This window comes from Corylus avellana, chromosome ca2 (genome assembly GCF_901000735.1).
Source record: "Corylus avellana chromosome ca2, CavTom2PMs-1.0".
Lineage (NCBI taxonomy): Eukaryota > Viridiplantae > Streptophyta > Magnoliopsida > Fagales > Betulaceae > Corylus > Corylus avellana.
The window spans coordinates 41,702,799-41,721,388 of NC_081542.1; the positions used below are offsets into that span (position 1 = coordinate 41,702,799).

At 34.0% G+C, this 18,590-nt stretch overlaps 3 protein-coding genes across 9 annotated transcripts; 2 read left to right on the top strand and 1 right to left on the bottom strand.

The window, feature by feature from the left end:
- Nucleotides 1–1,150: 1,150 nt before the first annotated feature.
- Nucleotides 1,151–6,141, top strand: LOC132172686 (protein NUCLEAR FUSION DEFECTIVE 6, mitochondrial). Of its 7 annotated transcripts, none has more exons than XR_009439181.1 (4): nt 1,151–1,413; nt 1,522–1,640; nt 3,475–3,581; nt 5,388–6,141. XR_009439181.1 is itself a non-coding variant. In XM_059584232.1 (3 exons), exons 1-3 carry the CDS (start codon nt 1,250–1,252, stop codon nt 5,393–5,395), a joined length of 291 nt encoding a protein of 96 aa, XP_059440215.1. In that variant the 5' UTR covers nt 1,151–1,249; the 3' UTR covers nt 5,396–6,136. The 7 variants fall into 7 exon arrangements, 4 of the variants coding, with proteins under 4 accessions (XP_059440215.1, XP_059440212.1, XP_059440214.1 ...); XR_009439179.1 differs by lacking the exon at nt 3,475–3,581 and adding an exon at nt 4,091–4,163 and having other exon boundaries at nt 5,388–6,137; XR_009439180.1 differs by lacking the exon at nt 5,388–6,141 and adding an exon at nt 4,091–4,458.
- A 1,312-nt stretch (nt 6,142–7,453) lies between these two features.
- On the bottom strand, nt 7,454–9,858 carry LOC132171424 (uncharacterized protein At4g28440-like). The gene is made up of 2 exons (XM_059582735.1): nt 9,447–9,858; nt 7,454–7,982 (listed from the first exon to the last, which is right to left on the bottom strand). The coding sequence occupies exons 1-2, from the start codon at nt 9,694–9,696 to the stop codon at nt 7,792–7,794; spliced, it is 441 nt and encodes a 146-aa protein (XP_059438718.1). The 5' UTR covers nt 9,697–9,858; the 3' UTR covers nt 7,454–7,791.
- Nucleotides 9,859–13,705: 3,847 nt separating this feature from the next.
- LOC132173060 (protein DEHYDRATION-INDUCED 19-like) lies at nt 13,706–17,922 on the top strand. The gene is made up of 5 exons (XM_059584626.1): nt 13,706–14,069; nt 14,188–14,327; nt 16,773–16,850; nt 16,986–17,269; nt 17,532–17,922. The coding sequence occupies exons 1-5, from the start codon at nt 13,985–13,987 to the stop codon at nt 17,638–17,640; spliced, it is 696 nt and encodes a 231-aa protein (XP_059440609.1). The 5' UTR covers nt 13,706–13,984; the 3' UTR covers nt 17,641–17,922.
- Nucleotides 17,923–18,590: the final 668 nt, after the last annotated feature.

An 18,590-nucleotide genomic window follows, 5' to 3' on the forward strand; every position in this document is an offset into this window, starting at 1 on the left:
CCCATGGCCACCCAATGCCAAAGAAGAGAGAGAGGGAGAGAGATCCGACTGGGCTATGGGCGGTGGGTTGATTCGATCGACGAAGGTTGGTGGAGGCTGACGGTGGCTCAATGGCTGTGTGGGGAATTAATCTATTCTTTGCAAACATACATTTTTCTTGTAATCTTCTTAAATGGATGATGTGTCAGTGGAAGACACAAAAGATGGGTTTTGTGCCACGACCACACAAAAGCTACTCTCGATTGAGATTAGAAACTTTAGTGAGCGGTCACAGTCATGGGCACATTAAAATCATTGACAAGACTGACACCGTAGGTGGGGAGAAGTCATTTTGGTCGTAGTGGAGGCTAAACTAAGCGAGCATGGTGAAGGTTGAGTCACCTAGGTCACCACAGTCATCAATGGCGTAGAAGAATTGGTTGTAGGCATAGGTGCACCTAGTGAGTGCCCATATTTGGTCAGACTAGTGGTGGGTTGGAGCGAGGAAGGAGCGGTGGTTCAAGGTGTTAAACATGAAACCATTGCACTCGAAACAACATGGCCTGAGTTCAACTAGTGGCTTACTATCCAAATCGTGAAGGAAAAGTGCCCCAATTTGTCGATCGATGGATTGGATGCTTGTTTAAAATTTTGGTATTTTCATCTTCATTCTATTTAAAATTTTTAGCTGATGTGTCAAATTTCTATTGAATATTACAAAAGAGAGATTTTACACCATAGTTGGATAGAAGATATTCTCTTACTCAATATCCTACCCCTTATTATTTGAGAAGAGTTATACATCTATCTCTTATCCATTTTTTGCCCGTGTAAGTTCACATATTCAATGATAAATTTTTCCATATTTTATACGGATATAAACAAAAGATGGGTAAAAGTTAAAAACCTAACATTTTTCTTGTATAAATGCAAAGCCACTAAATGAATCTAATTTACTTTCCTCAAATAGATGTGTTTGGTGTCATTATCTTGCATGTCTTTTTTATAAATTTGCCATTGAAAAAAAAATTTTAAAAAAAAATTGTACAAGATAATAGCAACAAACATTTATCTTCCCCAAATACGATCTTCCGAAGAGAGAACGTACATCCGGATTCCAATATGCCACGTTCTCGTACGAGTATATACACACAAATATATACCGTACTCAAACCTCGTGTGCGCATCTAAAACCCCCCCGAATGAAACACAAAACCCTCAACACACAACGAAGCCTTAGCCCCTCATCGTCCCTACCCAGCCCAAAGTCATGTCTTCCGCCGCCGCCACAGCCGCTAGGTCTGTCTTCCGATCCACCGCGGCCCGAGCCGCTACGGCTTCGAGGCTCAGTGCCGGAGCCGGAGCCAAGGCCCGACCCGCGTGCTCACCGTTTCGCATACCAAAACAAAACCCTCTTGCGAACCGCATTTTCAGGTACATGTAGAAATACACAAGCTCTCTCTGTGAAATGAAATGAACGAATGAAGGAACTGTTTGTTTTTGTGTATGTTTGAGCTAATGATTGTGTATTTATTGGAAAAGATCGCCTGTGGAGCTGAGCTGCTGTGTGGAAACGATGCTTCCATATCACACGGCCACTGCTTCCGCATTGCTCACCTCCATGCTCTCCGTCTCTCGCAGATACGGTTGGACCCCTGAAGGTAATTTCCTTTCTCATTTTCTTTCTCCAATATCTGTTGTGTTCATTTCCTTTGAATTTGGACTTGATAATTCATAATGGCTTTTCACTGGGACTGCCCCTTGTTGTTTTGGTGGTGTGGTATTGCTCTTTTGTTCGTTATATGTAAATGTATAAGGTATGCTTTATCTGGGTTTTCGTTATTAAGGTTTGGTTTGCAGTGTTTGGTGGTCTGGGACCTCTGGTTTCCAAATCGCAAAATTCATGCTTTTAGCTTTTGTGTATTGCTGCGGAATTGTGTATGAGAATTTGTATGAGGTTCGACCCTGAGTTTCGTAATTAATTCATGTATGAAGGGAATCAAACTCGCACTAACAACTTATATATTGGCTTTGAGAGTGAATTCGGGCCTAATCATTGAACTGACTTTTTCGAGTCTGTGTGTTCAAGTTTTCATTTGCAGATTCTCCTTTTGCTTTACTTTAGTCCCTCATTTTGTACACGAATCTGTACCTTCAATCTCTTTCGCTTTCTCTTTCTTTTTCTTTTGATATGTTGATTTGTAGATTCTTGAGGGAAGAAAGGAGGAGAAAGAGGAAGACAAAGAGAGAGTTCATTGTTAATAAAGTTTGTTGTGGTGATGCAGACAGCTGAACTTCAGAGGCTGCTATCGTACTCCTAAGTTGTCAAAGCGACACTCTAAATTACAAAAGACATGATTTTATCTTTGTGGATGGTTTCAGGATTGTATACTAATACTTTGTTAGGTTTGCAGTACTTTACTGTTTGTGGATTCGCCAAAATTCAATATGGCAAAATTGAATGTTTAGACTGAAAGTTTCGAAGTCCTTTCTGGTTGATTTTAAGCTTCACTTCTTCTTCTTTTTTTCTGTAGTCACTCGTGTGATCAAGGGTCTTTTATCCATTCATACCTCTCATACTTTTGACCTAATTATTAGGTTGATATCTCATGAATTGGAAAAAGGTAACTTTATAAAATCTGTAGAAATAAATTTTTGAGGAAGATGGGTTTTAACATTTATGGGGTGCTCGTTGGAAGAGGAACCTTCTGTTTAATAAATGCAGTATCAATTGCATGATAGTTGGGTATCAATATCAAGGTCTAAAAACCAAAAGTTTGTGCCGGAGGTCAAGCAGCAAGTAACCAGTTGAATAATCAACAACGTAAATTATTTTTCAAAAAAAAAATGAGGTCTGTATTATGTATAGTCAATATGATGCTGACAAGAAACGGAAGATATTTGGAATGCTTGAGCACAAGTGAATCAGTAAGCAACGAGACTTCATAATCAACATACCATATGCTTATACAGGGTATTAAGTGTTCTTGATATGTATTAGTTGCAAAACTATAATTGGTGGTAGGAAATAATATATCCAAGTTTATCCCTAATGAATTGGAAAGAAGGAAACTCTTTTTGTAAATTGGTTGGTCATGCTATCACTGACTGTGGTCTGGTGAATTGTAACTATAGCACACATCATAATTTTTTTGCATTGACTAAGTCTATTAGTGTTTCTTAAATTATCATGTTTGCATGAGGTGAATAGAGAAGTGGGGAACTTTGTAGGTGCAGAGATGTCGATCCTTTGGCAATTACTAGGATGGCCATATATATAACATGTGTTAAGCTTCTTTTTTTTCTTTTTCTTTTTTTGATGGGGGAGTGGGTTGCATTTGCATACTTTGGATGCAGATTTCGGGTATGAAATTAAGCAATTTTTTTGCCTTACTAGTTTCCCCTCTTTTGGGTTTTTTATCTGATTTAGGTAATCCCATCTCTCTCTCTCTCTCGCTCTCAATGAAAGAATGCCTACTCTCTTTCCTTTTGTAGGGCAAGAGAAGACTAGATGAAGATCGAGCATCAAATATGGATTTCCTTGGGTTTGTTTTTGTTGTCTACTTTGAAAGTATTGGTGAATGTTCTCTTCAGTAGATTTGGTGAGAAGACCATCTTTTGAAAATTCATGTGGAAAGATGAGAAAATGAACATTATATATCATAGTTTTATGGAGTTAGGTGCAGTAAAATTTTGCAGGAACTTTTTAACTAGATCTCCTAGATAATTTACTCTTGAAACAAAATTATGTAGTTGCTTCTACAATTTCCTTTCATGTTGACCATTAGACTTATCTTTTTTTTTTTTTTTGGTTCAAAGAGGTCCTTCATGGATGAGGAAGGATCCCCAAACAGTATTTCTTATATCAAATTTTGGTAGTTGATTTTACTTCTGATTGTTTTGTATGTGTGATTCTTGTAATTTTCATTGATTATTTGATGACTCAAACCTTTAATATCTTGGTTGATATAAACACTAGAAACAATGAATGGGAATACAAAAGTGTTTCCCCATACTTAAATTTAGGCTGAACTATTTGTTTTTAATTTTCATTGATGTTAATGTCGATATGGCCATATGAGGATCATACTGATTTGTTGTATTCACTCAGATTGCAACGATGATGTATGATGAATGTCAGAGGATTCGAGCAAAGTTTTAAGTACATGCGCTCTTAAGACAAGGTGGTGAAATAAAGCTTTTTTTTTAGTAGGGCTTCTAGATGCTTCTTTGCTTTACAAAGCCAGCCAAGGTGATGAAGGAAAATTTTAATTATTCAAGTAGGAAGTGACTGACAACATGAATGAGTGCTTACTGAATTGTGTTTCAATATAAGGAAGTTAGATCTCTAGTTGGTATGATGATGATAATGATGATAACAATGTTTACTCATCAAGTAGTTTCTTTGTATTTGTGCTTACGCTTCTAACTAAAGGCACTATGCATGGGTATATATACCTTTTGGTTTCAATTTCAGTCGATGGTGGTTCATAATACTATCATGTTCTGAATAATATATTTTTTGCTCATGGCAAAAATAATCTGATAGCTTATACCAATAAACCACTTCAAATTTTTCACTAAAAATTTGAACAGCCATTATAGAGTAACATATAGAATTCAAAGTCACGTGTTATAGACTACGTGTATATGCAAATTTGATATTTGCAGTTTTAGTCTTGATAGGGTAAGCATGGATGTGCCAAATATTATACTTAAGAAATTTGTGAGAGCCAACTGCAACTTCTGGTTTATATGCAAAGAAGACCTTTGAATTCACCTATAAAGGGGAGTGACTGGGCAAGGAGAAGATATAGAAGACTATGTTTTTAGGTGGTGAGAAAGACTCTCTGAATGTTCAAATAAATATCTTAGACAACTTTATCTTCCTTTAAGGTAGTTATTTTTGTTGTGTGAAATGTACTTTTCAGAAACAAACTTCCTTCCTCTAGTTGATGCCATAATTGGTCACTTTCAGTTTTCAAATTTCTTGGTTAAAGATTATAACAGAACATGCTACCTAATGAAGTTTGGTTTGACGATGATGTGATCTTGCTTAATCCACTAGTCTGGATCTAGGTAGTGAAGTTTACTCTTTCTGGTGCCACCACCGTCAGCTTTCTACAGTTCCTACACCATTTCTTCTTCCTGAAATTGGCTGTTTCTTTGTTTAGGGTTGTATCTTTTGCTAATTGGCTCTCAGCCTAGAGACTTGCCATGTTACCTCTGTTTCTCTTTAGTTTGCACTAGAACTCTGGATATGAATAATGCCAAACTATAAAAAATTAATCAACTATTCTCATCATCGTTATAGTCATTATATTTTATTTTTGGTTGTGACTTATGGGAAAAATATTTAAGCATTTGTTCTACCCTTGATTAGTGTTTTTCTTGTTCTTGTGTTGTAGATGGATGAGTGTTGTTGGGGTGCGGTACATTGATCATAATTTCCATGGATTTCAATGGACTTTGTAAGACTTGCTTGGGCATTATTCTCCTTGACCGGATTTGAAAATCAAGGGGTTAAAAGTTGTGTTCTACATGCAATCATAAGTAGGTACCAAAATGAGATTAGATTGTTTTTATATTTTCAAAAACTAAAATTACAGTGCTAGATGAATTCTTTCATGTGAATTATGTTTAGAAATGTTTGTGTTGGTTCAAATGCTTTGTCGATTGGGATACACTAGCTGTGATTCAGGATATATAGTTGCATCGATGATCATGTATAGGGTTGGTGGCATGTCAGGCTGAGTTTCATTGGATGAGTTATACATACATAAACAACAACATAAGCCTAATCTAAAAGCACTGATAATTGCCTTACTTTGGTGAACTTGTATGAATTTTAGTCGTCCTAAAAGGCATTGCAGCCATTTGTGTTACAAACCCAATGAGGCAAATTTTAGTCATGCTATATATTTTTTATACAGAAGCATGATAACCTAGATAATGTCATGTCATATAGTCGGCCTAAAGGCATTGAGGAGAGTATCATACAAACCAAAGCCCTCTGAAAAATCATATCAATCTTAGATGTGTTTAACAATGCAATCTTTTGAGGTTCCAATCATGTCAATCTTATATTGTGTTGTATAAATATACTAGTGTGACTTGTTTTGTTTGTAAGCAAAACTTTGAGTATTGTGTTTAGATTTTGAAGCACTGCATGGTCCTTGGCTGGCAGATTGTATAAACTTGAAAGAATTTAAAATCTCTTGAATAATTTATATTTAATGTCTTATTACAAAGACTTTGAGCAAGATGAATGTCTTTATCATGTAGTAATTTTTTCCTTTCCTGGAAAAGCAACTAATTCAGGTTGGTTTCCCAATGCCATTAGTATGGGATGTAACGATATTTAGGTTATTTTAGGTTTGTGATTTCAAAATGCATAAGTTAAAGATAACGACTTTGAAATATACAATTTGAAAACATAATGTTTAAAAACGCAATTAAACGTTTTTTAAAATTATAGTTAGGCCTTTAAAATTGTAGTTTAATATTTAAAATTTAACGCTTTTAAGAAAGTATTTACTCTACGAGCGATTTGAAAATGCAAATATTTTTATTTTTTTAAAATTGTAATTTTTTTATAAACACATTAAACGATACATTTTTGTCAATTTAGTACAAAAATCGCAATTTTAATATGCAAAATAATAGTACCAAAAACGCACTCTTCCCTCAATCATTGTCATCACTATCTTCAACAATACTTTTTGCCGGAAACCACTGAGGCATTGTTGCTCAACCTTCACAAGTTATCAAATTATAGGAAAACGAAAACATAAAAAGAAAGCTCGTCATTGTACACAAAGACTTGGGTCTACTCTCACGGATATGGAATCCAAGGCCTGTCCCTTAAAGAGCCTAACCCAACAAAATTGATGGGTTAGGCTGGAGCCAAAATGCTCACCTGAGCCCAAGCAAAACCCAGGCCAGAAATGCAAGCCTTTTCTTGATGTGTACAGCCCTGAGCCCTGGCCCGTTGATTATTTTTTTTTGCAAATTAAAACGCCTAACTACTATTGCTCTACTTCTACTTCTATTATTATTATTATTATTATTAGTCTACTAAAATTTAATTAAAGGAAACATAGGAGTTTTAAACAATCAACCAATCTAACACACCGGAACCTTTCAGCTTCATTAGGTGTCACGTTACATTGCTTAACGACTGACCACCAATAAATCCTTTTCAGCCATGAAAAAACAAAAGGTCAAAAAATGTATTCATACTGTCGTACAATGGTAACATATGGTTATTTTAGGGCAAGTAAAACCCTAAAAGTCCTTATCAGCAGCATGCGACAAATTCTTCATAATCTGCAAGTAAAACTATGAAAAGATGAAGGCTCATAACAAGCTACGAACCTTCAACTTCCAGTCAACTGTATTAAACCTCGCTGAACAAAATCCAAAAATCAAAACAAGATATTATCTCCTAAATCTAGAGCCAAAATTATGAACATGATTTTGAAGACACGGTAGGAGTTTACTATTATCATCAAATAACTTACAATTCCAAGTTAAGCAGGCGAATGCTCTTTTTTACACACCAACTGTTGTAATAACACTCTTGATTTGGGTGAGACATGTATTCCAAACCCAGCTACACATCCAACTGTTTGAATATCGTTATACTAACCCTAATAGTTGTTAAATACATTTAAACACTCTGATTTGAGTGAGACTTGTATACCAAACCCAACTGTCACAAAGAAAATGTACCTCCAATGCGACATGAAAATGGGTAAGAAATCACCAGGCTTCTTTTAGTATCATAGGGTTTACTTGACTTCACAACAATCACTCTTCGATTACATTCACCAACTCATATTCAACCAAGGAGAGATTGTTATCCTCTTTAACTATGAAGTTAGCAGGTTCAGTAACCTCAATGCGGCCCCATTTGTCAACAGCTAGCCTCATAGACCCCTTAAACATGTCAATCTTTGCGTTACGAAGAATTACAGTGGCTTCTGGCTTCATCAAGTCAACTGCACAAAAAATACAACCCTCATTATCACAAAACAGTAAGATATAGATGCACCCATACTCATGATGGTTTGCCACTTTCCCTTAAGATATATTTCAATAGGTAGGGGGAGCATGGAGAAGATTATGCATGAACATTCCAATAAAAGGAAAATTTCAAGTTACTAATGTAAGCAACTGGATCAAATTACAATAGTTCGTTTTATGAGACCAACACAAACCCTATTGATTAATTTTGGCAGAGAACTTCTTGTCATTTTCTTATCACATTTATCAAATGCAAGGAAAGCATATAATTTGGCAGGCGATCTAGTTCCTAATACTCACTTTAAAGTGAAGAAAGAGAACTGAATGATAAATTTATATGGGATTTGAAATTAAATGTGTAATAAATAAAAAAGCTAAGCCTGCAGAAAGAAAGCCATTTATATGGAATAATCCCGTTGATGGTTTCATTTGCAATATATGTGTAATTAATGCCCCAATGGTAAAGGAGCATATATATATATATATATGGAATTAATGCCCCAATGGTAAAGTTATCATCTTTCTCTTGCTCCCTAACCCTAAAATCCCTCAAGAAAAGCCAAGCACCCTAACCATCGGACTAAATGAACACACTTAACAACTTCAATTGTTCATAACTTGTATACATGATGTATATACATTCCAACACCCTCTACATCCCAGGATACTTGATAGATGTCACTCACTCTTGCTCATGTGAAGCTGATAATCTGAAATTGCATCATAGGGATTTTGAAGAGGACTTACTACCACAATCATGATCAAACCAAAGACAAACTTACATTACATACAAGCGAAGATTTCAACATTATGGGTTCAAAAACAACAAGAGCTAAAAAGGAGTGATATATTCTCCAGCATGAAGTTCTAGATATGCCTCCTGTATTAGCATGGAATAACATAAAATATTATGTATGTCGAATCATTCAGGATTTACTTTTCAAAGAACTAAGAATATGAATCAACACCATATAGCAATGTATGAATATCTCGGGCTTAATCCTACAAAACTCAACCATGGCATTTCAAGTTCTCAAAAAAAAAAAAAAATGCGCCTTTTTAAATAATTCATCACACAAATGCGATCGGGAAGCATAAACAAGAGAAACAACAACAACAACAACAAAAAAGGTACTAAGGATCTGTTTGTTCAACAAAAATAAAAACGAATTTGACAATCAATCACTCCCACCTTCTGATTTCTATTTCCTACTCACTTAGAAATCAAAGAAAAACACTATCGAAGACCCAGAATCAGAAAGTACAGAGAACCAAACCAATATATATATATAGGCCATACCCAAGAAACAAAATGCAAAAATTTGAGTCCTAAGAGGAAATTACCAAACGCATTCATACAATAACCAATCATTTCCGTACACACAATTGCATATATAATATAAACAGAGACACAGAGAGAAAAGGCTAGGGTTTGGGACCTTGATCGTTGCGAGCGGTGAAGAGGATGGTAGCTGTTTCGTCGCCGATGAGGCACTCAGCGATGCGGGTGTGGCGGAGGTGCTGAGAGGCCGCGCGGCCCTTCTGCAAGACAGTGTTGGAGGTCAAGACCTTGGCGATCAGCGTGTGACCGCTCGTCCCTGGCTTTAGCTGATCCACCTTCACGAACACCGGCTTTCTCTTCTCCGCTCTTCTGCTCGCGCTCGCTTGCTGCTGCTGACTCGTCGCCATTGATTGAATACCAAGCTTTTTTGCTAAGAAAGCAAGCCCTAGCACTAGCCCAAGACTGGTGAAGATTTTCGCGAATTTGAACAAAGATTGCACGGACTGTGGAATCACTGGTTGCGTAACTTGCGTTTGGTCACTTTGTTTGTCCACGGACCACGGCCATAGTTTTACACCTCCGTTTTAGAGGTGAGAGCGACGTCGTTTTAGAGGTTCTTCACATTTTCTACTCCCTAAAATAATAAGAACAATAACTGTTAACCCGCCAACTGATAATCGATTATAACTGTAAACCAATAACTGTTAACCCATTAAGGCGGTTGCAATTAGCAGTTTTAAGGGTAAGAAAATGCGGTTATAATCGATAACCGCCTTTATTTATATATAATAATATAAACATTTATAATATTTATATTTGCTTTGCTTCTATTTTATTTGTATTTTGTAATATGTATCGAGATTTGGGATTTGTCTTTTTAATTTTTTCATTTGAATTTGGATTAATGGATTTTGGTTGTGTTTTTTTAGCCATGTTTTTGGGCTAAAATTTATTTGAACATGTTTTTTTCATCTTTTTTAGAACATTTTGGCCTTAAACCCTTAAAATAAGACCAAAAAATAGCAAATTAAAGGTCCAAAACACTTAAAAAACCCAAAAGCTCATTTAAAAATAAAAAGGTTATTAGATTGAATGACCGCTAACTGTCAGTTATAAAATAACTGCCTAGACGGTTGTGGTTATTAAAAACCAATAACCGCCTAAGTTGGTTGCAGTTGTGGTTATAGCCAATAACCGACAATTATAACCATTTGAACACCCCTACACCTACCCCTCAAACTATCACCTAATTGACAATGTTCTTCCAAACTTTCAAGTGTGACCATGTCCTCTAAACTACCAAAATATTGTCAATGTATCCCAATGACGAAACTACCCTTAGTAAAATAAAAACTAAAAAATACTAAAACTAAAAAAAAAGAAAAAATTCTAAGTGTGCCCAAATTTAAGATATATATATATATATAACTCATTTTTATAAGAATAAAGAGAAAAATATAAAAAAGCACCCCAAACTACCCGTCGTTTGCAATATAGGCTCTCAATGTTCAAAAGATACTAAAGTAGCCCCAAACTACCAAAATGTATAAAAAATATCACTTTTTTTTAATTCCTATAATACCACTATTCTTTTAACAAATAAAATAATAAAATAATTATATAAAAAAAAAAACCAAACAATTTTTAAAAAATACAAAAAAGAGGGCGGATAAATAAAAAAAATGTTTTTTTGAATAAATAAATAATTTAGACCAACTACAATGACTAATTTACGCTAACTACAGTGACTATTCATATCGTATTAAAGTAAAATCAAAGGTACGGTTCTTGAGATATTCAAAAAAAAAAAAAAAAAACAATTTAGTCCCTGGAGTCAAATTAAGTATAAAATTGTTTTTATTCGCCCATTGATTTTACTTTAATACGACATGAAGCAATTTGTAATTTAGGCTAACTACAGTGACTAATTATTTATTTATTTAAAAAAAAAATTTGTATTTATTTGCCTTTTTTTTTCTTTTTTGTATTTTTCACTAATTTTTTGGGTTTTTTTTTTTTACAATTATTTTATTATTTTATTTGTTAAAAGAATAGGGGTATTATAGGAATATAAAAAAATAAGTGACTTTTTGATACATTTTGGTAGTTTGGGGGTCTACTTTAGTACCTTTTGAATATTATGTGACTATATTGCAAACAACTGGTAGTTTGGGGGGTTTTTTTTTTTTTTTTCCCAAGAATAAAATTTAAAATTTTCAATTTTTAAGTAAAAATTCCGTTTAAAAAAATAAAAATGTTCATTTCTTAAAACAATTTTTTTTAAAAAAAAAAAAAATCGTTTTTCTTTAAATAAAAATTTCCGTTTAAAAAATTAAAATTTTTTTAATTAAAATTTTCGTTTAAAAAAAATAATTAATTTTTTGGAGGTATTTTTGTCTTGTTGAAAAATATATATGGGCATTTTTATCTTTTTACTAGCCTTGAGGGGGGAACATTGACATTGTTTTGGTAGTTTGAGAGGAAAATTATCACAATTGAAAGTTTGAGGGAACATTGTCAATTTAGTGAAAGTTTGAGAGGAATATGTGGACTTTACCCAATAAATAATAAACCTAATAAAGGAAAACATGTTTGGATAATGTGTTTTGAAAATTATTTTGTGTTTGTTGTTGGAAAATATATTATAATGATATAATGTAACATGTTAAGGTAAAAATTATTTTTAGAAGTGATTTTTTTTAGGGTCACATTGTTTTGTTCATATATATATAATTTTAGATTCAATAATTATTTTGAATGTCATGTCAAAGAATGTGGGAATAAGAGTACACTTAGCATTTTTCAATTTAATTATAGTCTCTTTCCACATTACAATATTATCTTTGGAATTTTTTTTTTTTTGGGCTGGGTAAGATGTTATGTTTGAAATCAATTATACTTTTAATTTTTTTTTAAAACTCTTTTTCAAAATTAATGTATGTAATTACTTAACCTAACCATTTATACATTTTGGCTCCGTTTGTTAAAAAATTGTTTTTGTCTTTTATTCTCTCATTTCAGAACAAAAATATTAATAAATAATCCAAAAACAAAATACTACTAGAAATACAAAAATGATTTTCATTTTTATGTCACATTATAATATTTTTTCCAACCAAAAAAAAAAAAAGACCATCCAAAACATATTAACAAACAAATCCTTTTAACTTCTTCTTTTTTAATAATTTTATTGATCATTACTTGTCTTAATATTCACTTAGTGTATTATTGTGACCATCTAGAAAAAAAAAAAGAAGTTTTATTCTAAATTGAGTTGAATGAATTTTTTTCAATCTAATTTCTTCAATTGACATGTATTTAAAATGGATGCGAGAAGTATGCAATTCTCACGTACATTTTAGACATGTTAATTTAATAAATTAGGTTTGAAGAAAAAATATATCAAATAAATTGTTTGATAACACTTTTTCCTTTTCCATTTTTCTTTATATTTTCAAAACAAAACATTAACAAACAACCATAAAATACAAAATATTCAAAACTATTTTCACATAATATTTTTTTAAACAAGAAATAAAAAAAAAAAAACACAATCTAAAAAACATCAATAAACATAACCTATTTAACTCTATCAATTGATCATATTTTAATAAGAACGAAATTTTCTTTTCAAACTAAATTGTAGTAATTACTGGACCAATAAATCATTGACAAGCTTGATGGACAAAATAAAACCAAGTCAACCTTCACCAACACTGGTTTAGTGGTTTTGACTAGGGTTTATCAAATTTTTACACGATTCGTTAATTTAATACGAACTTAATACAAAATTAGTAAGTTTTTGTTTTTTTTTTTGTTTAGTGGAAATGAGTGAAACTATTATTAGAAACAATTTAAACACAATGCACAACAGAGATAGCTAGGAATTAGGATCCTTTCCAATTTATTTGAACTTAAAAATATTTAGTTAGTTATATTCTCCCGTTCTTGAACTGGAGACGATCCTGTTCCGATTGTTAGGATCGAAGCAACTTATTTTATTAAATAAATCGAATTACGCTTAATTTATATAATTTTATACACATATCTTGATGTAATCCAAACTCGACACACGATATTTAAGAATGACAATTTTTAACATGACCGAACCCGAGACGAAATTTGTATTTATAAGGTTATATAATTTTATATAAGTATTTTAACAAACCCCAATTTTGATAAGTGAACACCAATTATAACCCTAGATTTTTAAGCATGCATCCAAAAATAAAATCAAATTCAAGTAAACAAAATTAACAATCACAAAAAATAGTATGGCCTGCGGACCACTGGAACAAAACAATGCATGAGTAGAACAACCCGACATTTCCTCGCTCCAACTCTACGTCATCTCCTCGGTCTTCACCACACAAACCCCCATCTCTCTCGTCATTTCTTAAGTTACCCGCATTAATACAAAAGCTCTAAGAAAAAGTCAAATATACAAGAAAATATTCATCAAACTTAGAAAAAGAGAAAGAAATATACACCTTCCTCCTTCTCCGGTTGTATCTGAAGCTTCCTGTACCAACTTGAACAAATATCAAACCAAAAAGTCAAAATTTTCAGAACTCAGGCACCCAACAGAGATTAGATCGGAAAGCGAAGCTTTTTCCTTATTTTCTCTTGGGAGGTAATTAAAATCAAAATAAAAATTAATAAAAAAGTGAGCTTAATCTCTGATCCTTCAACCCAATGGACTCCGAGTTTTGGACCTCTCGACTCGCGGCTGCCAAGCGCCAATACACGCTCCAGCACCACCATCAGAGCTCCCACTTAGGTACTCAATCCGTTTCTCTGTCTCTTTTTCTTTTTGTCTTCATTGGGTTCTCATCTTTCATTATTTATTTCTTCAATGATTTTATTTTTTTATTTTATTTTATTTTTTTTGGGTTTAGATCGGTTGAGCATCGATGATTTTGAGGTGGACGACGAGGTCCGACCCGACTTCCCATGCCCGTATTGTTACGAGGACTTCGACATCGTATCGCTTTGTTCGCATCTCGAAGACGAGCACTCTTGCGAGTCCAAAGTCACCGTACGTGTTTCTTTAGATACACCCTCGGATTTGTTTTTGTTTTTGTTTTCTCTGAAGAAAGATATGTCTTTTATAGTATTTGGTTTACAAGAGTTAACTGTTTCCTTATTTGGTTCATGTTGGTGGGTTACAATCTTTGTCGGTAAAGTTATGTATGCCCTTTTTTTGATTCACCGGCGTGTTGATATTTCCTGTCTTTCGTTTGAGGGCTTTGTTTTTATTGATGTATTGCAAAAAGTGTTTTTTTTTCTATTTATAGAAATTGCAGGTAAGGACTAAGGAGGGACCAAAGTACCATTTCCTTTTATATATGTAATTCATCCAGAAAATGTATGTATATATGTATGTTTGTATGCATAATATGTATGATACAACGGATATGGAGTAACATATCCTTGGAGCTCCAATGATATTGGTATTTGCAGAGTTTCTCAAATTTACATCTTTTCTTGTTGAGGGCTATATTCATCTTTCCTACTAGTCGCTTTCATCTTTTGATTTTTTTTTCTTTTTTCACTGTCGCTTTGCTGAAAGAAGCTCATAGATTGGCGTCATTGGAATTTGGCTGTTTAGTCAGCTGCATAACCGAGGAATCCTTCCAAACAAAAAAAGAACTAATGCGGAAAACCATTTGGCCGAAGTGGGAGCTGGAAAAATGTAAGAAGAATTTCAGGAGCTGCTGTAGTAAGTTTATGAAGTCAAAAAGAGGGCTCGTTGAGGTTTTAATTGATGTACGACTGACTTTTAAGAATCGGTAGCTTATAAAGATATCGGTTGTTATTTTCGGAGCTTCCTGCAGTTGCTGATCTAGGAAAAATTTTAAATTAGGTTAAATGTGTATGATGCTTGATTTATCTTGGAAGATTTTGGATCACCAAAGTGTTGTATAAGTTCAATGAATTAGAGGCCCTTTGATGGATAAATAGTTTGGTATCTTCCACCACCCACCAGCCATGCTGCTACCTAGGTCTGCAGGGTAGTTCACCTTTAGATATCATATAGTATAGCTAAGAAAGCATGGAATCAGTAGAGTTCATATGAGAAGTTCATTCATAATGCCAATGTTGTAACTTGTTACCTCCTTTCTTTCCACTTGGGTTGGTTATAGCTTATGTTTCTTTATCATTTTACAATTTCATCATAGCGAAAGCAAGAAATGTTGAAGTAATTCTGGTTTGTGTATAAAATAAGCATACAAAGAGGCAACATTGCAACTATAGACCTAACAAAAAATTTATGGAGAGGATGAAAACTAAGTGAAAGAGGAATGATATAGTTCAAGTGTCAGATGTTACATGGATGATAGAGGATCATAATGATGTGGTTTTAGCTAGCTGTGTAAGAGAAACTGGCTCATAACTTAACTAACATTTGGCCATAAGCCTATAGTCAAAGCATATGCTGATGTAGGATTCATAAAGGCAACTATAGACATAGAGGGAAACAGCTTTCTGACTTTGAGGAACCACAAAGCGCCAAACCACCAGACAACCTTTTTATTTAACTCTTTTTCTTTTTAACAACGGAAGGAATGAGTAAGTTTCGACAGTGGCTTGCAATAAAGTCTTGACCAACGCATTTGTTATTCTGTATGAAGGTTCCTTTTCTTTTCTTGGTGCAGTGAATGAGAGTCTGGAAGGCATTATTTTTCCTAGATATCGAAGTGAAAGGAAGTTTGATGCCTCACCATCAGACATTAACAATTTGTCAGCAAGATTGCCCTATAAGATTGCATACTTTTCCAACATATAAGAAATGGGGCTCAACTCAAATTACCAGCCTATTTGTTTTTTGGAGAGTCTGTAGAGGTCCAATGACACTACTGTTTGTGTGGCTCTTCTGTTTTGCTTTTCTATTTATTTTATTTCCACCTTTCTGTCTCACCATTGGCATCCAACTCTATTTACGTAGTTCACAATTTATCTGAACCCATGCCACTACTCTAGCAACTTCAGCTGTGAAAAGATTTTTTGTGAGTCAGACAGTATTGTGTTTTCATCTATTAACAGCTTTTATAGAAAACACAATTTACATGGTTACTATCTTTATAGTTTATATTGCTTCGTCTCCTATTTGTATCTATAGGAGACCCTTGAATGCTATGTACCTATGGCCAAAGTTATCATGCTGACGAATTCAAATCTTAGATCATATCTGTGCTTGATGCCCTTAATGTGGGGGAATTTATTATTCCTTGTTCTTAATCAAGAACAACTAGGTTTTGATTCTTTGACATACTTTACAAGTCTAGAATGAATCAATGAAAAGAGGGGAGAAATTGAACGAGGAGAAATAAACAAAGTGAATCTTGTTTTAGCTAGTTATTTATTACTGTTACTCTTAAGATTGAGTGAGAATGTGTGTTAATTTGTGAACTAGTGTCTAGTTTTCATTGATGCTTTCATGATAACGGAGTCTCATTCTGCATCGACTTTTTCCTTGCAGGTTTGTCCCATTTGCTCTGTTAAAGTTACGCGGGACATGTTAAGTCATATCACACTGCAACATGGACACTTGTTCAAGATATCCTTCAAACTGAAAATTTCATCACTGTCGTTTTCTCTGTGTCTTCTTAACTCTTAACCTTGTGTATTTGCTTTGTTATTTATCAATGACAAAACTGGATTGTTGTATTAGTTTCCCTTAACTGAGGATTACTTGCAGAGACGACGTAGATTACGTAGAGTAGCAATTCCTAACAGTCAGGCACTGTCTCTCCTGGGCCGGGATCTTCGTGAGGCTCATCTCCAGGTGCTTCTAGGGGGTGGTGGATATCGGTCAAACAATGCTAATGTGTCTACAACTGCTACTGATCCATTCCTATCCTCACTTATTCTGAATTTTCCTGCATCTGAAGCAGAGGAGATTTCAAAATCTGTGGTAACCAGTGCTGAGGACACTCCTGCGAAAAATGCAGCACCATCACATATATGGAAATCAAGGTACTGGTTTTTGGATTTATCTTCTGTGATCATAGGAAATTTGTGATTTCATTGAATTCCCAATCCCTTATTTAGTTAAATTATTGTTAAGTAATTATCACTGTCTAACAACCCTGTTATAATTGCGTCATTCCGAAAATATCTTATGAGATGTAATACGCTCCTAAACGCTCTCTCCCTTGTTTTTAAAAATTTGTTTGTGAGGAAGCACTCATCTGGTCTATTTCAATCCAATTATTTATGCATCTCTCTCCCCTTGCAGTTTTGATCCTTCTTTGAGCTACGAAGAGCGGGAAAAAAGGATTCAACAAGCCGCTGGAAGAGCCGGTTTTATGCAAGATCTTTTTCTGACAACAATGTTAGACGACTAATATTACAGAAGCAGTAAGTTGCTCCATAAATAATTGAATGGGAGTTGTTAAAAATCTTGATAAGGGGGGGTATCATTGGATGGGATTCTAGCAGTTTAGCAGCTCTATGAGTGCCTGATGGTTATATCCCATTCTTGTTAGTTACCCATTTAGCCAGAGATGTACTACATTCTGAAGAAACATTCCAAATGATGTATCAGTTAAAGATCAACTTCAATTTATGATATGCTTATTATGTTGCCTTGTAAACCCTTTTAATGCAAAATTTCCAGCTTAGCAACATCTTGGGCACAATATTTTACTTAATCATTTCTTTAATTATGGACTGTCACGTTAGTTTATAAAGAATTTATAAGAAAAGTTGTGGTATGCCCAGCAGAACTCATCCACAAAAATGTATTTAAAGTAAAAGAGAACAATTTAGATTATTGTCCTATCTGAGGTGCAAGGAAAACAAGCTATTAAAACATTTAGCTCCTAATGGTAATGCTATTGTACCTATCAAATCTAAGGTATAACTGTGAAAAGAGGAAGAAGCCGAGCTACAAGAAAAATTCCTGCCACCACCATAGTTGCAGCATGGGTAGCCGGTCGTCGGTTCGGAGCTCTAGCCGGCAACTATGAAATGGGTGGAAGGGCAGTTTCAGTTTCAAAAAAATAAAATTTACAAAGAATTACCTAGTTCCTCTACATCTGTTTGGATTTCTCAAAATAAGCAGGTGTTATGAAACCATTTTTTCAAATGTGAACCCAACTAAAAAATACTTCTAAAATTATTTCTCATCATTATATTACATCCGAATACTTTTTTAAACAAAAAAAAAAATACTTTAACAAATTCTTTTAGAACATTTTTAATTTGTGTGGACAAGAATTTCCTATAATTAGGGATGCTTTATCTTATTCTAATATCTTTATTTTAGATAAGAATATGTGAGAGGAGCTTTTTT

Excerpts from the sequence above, each read along its gene's own strand:
- LOC132172686 (XM_059584229.1), top strand. The coding sequence starts at position 1,250 with ATGTCTTCCGCCGCCGCCACAGCCGCTAGGTCTGTCTTCCGATCCACC. Across the intron at positions 1,414-1,521 it reads CTTGCGAACCGCATTTTCAG|ATCGCCTGTGGAGCTGAGCT; the intron begins GTACATGTAGAA and ends TTATTGGAAAAG. Across the intron at positions 1,641-4,090 it reads ATACGGTTGGACCCCTGAAG|ATTGCAACGATGATGTATGA; the intron begins GTAATTTCCTTT and ends GTATTCACTCAG.
- LOC132171424 (XM_059582735.1), bottom strand. The coding sequence starts at position 9,696 with ATGGCGACGAGTCAGCAGCAGCAAGCGAGCGCGAGCAGAAGAGCGGAG. Across the intron at positions 7,983-9,446 it reads CACCGCTCGCAACGATCAAG|TTGACTTGATGAAGCCAGAA; the intron begins GTCCCAAACCCT and ends TTTTTTGTGCAG.
- LOC132173060 (XM_059584626.1), top strand. The coding sequence starts at position 13,985 with ATGGACTCCGAGTTTTGGACCTCTCGACTCGCGGCTGCCAAGCGCCAA. Across the intron at positions 14,070-14,187 it reads CCATCAGAGCTCCCACTTAG|ATCGGTTGAGCATCGATGAT; the intron begins GTACTCAATCCG and ends TTTTGGGTTTAG. Across the intron at positions 16,851-16,985 it reads AACATGGACACTTGTTCAAG|TTGCAGAGACGACGTAGATT; the intron begins ATATCCTTCAAA and ends ACTGAGGATTAC.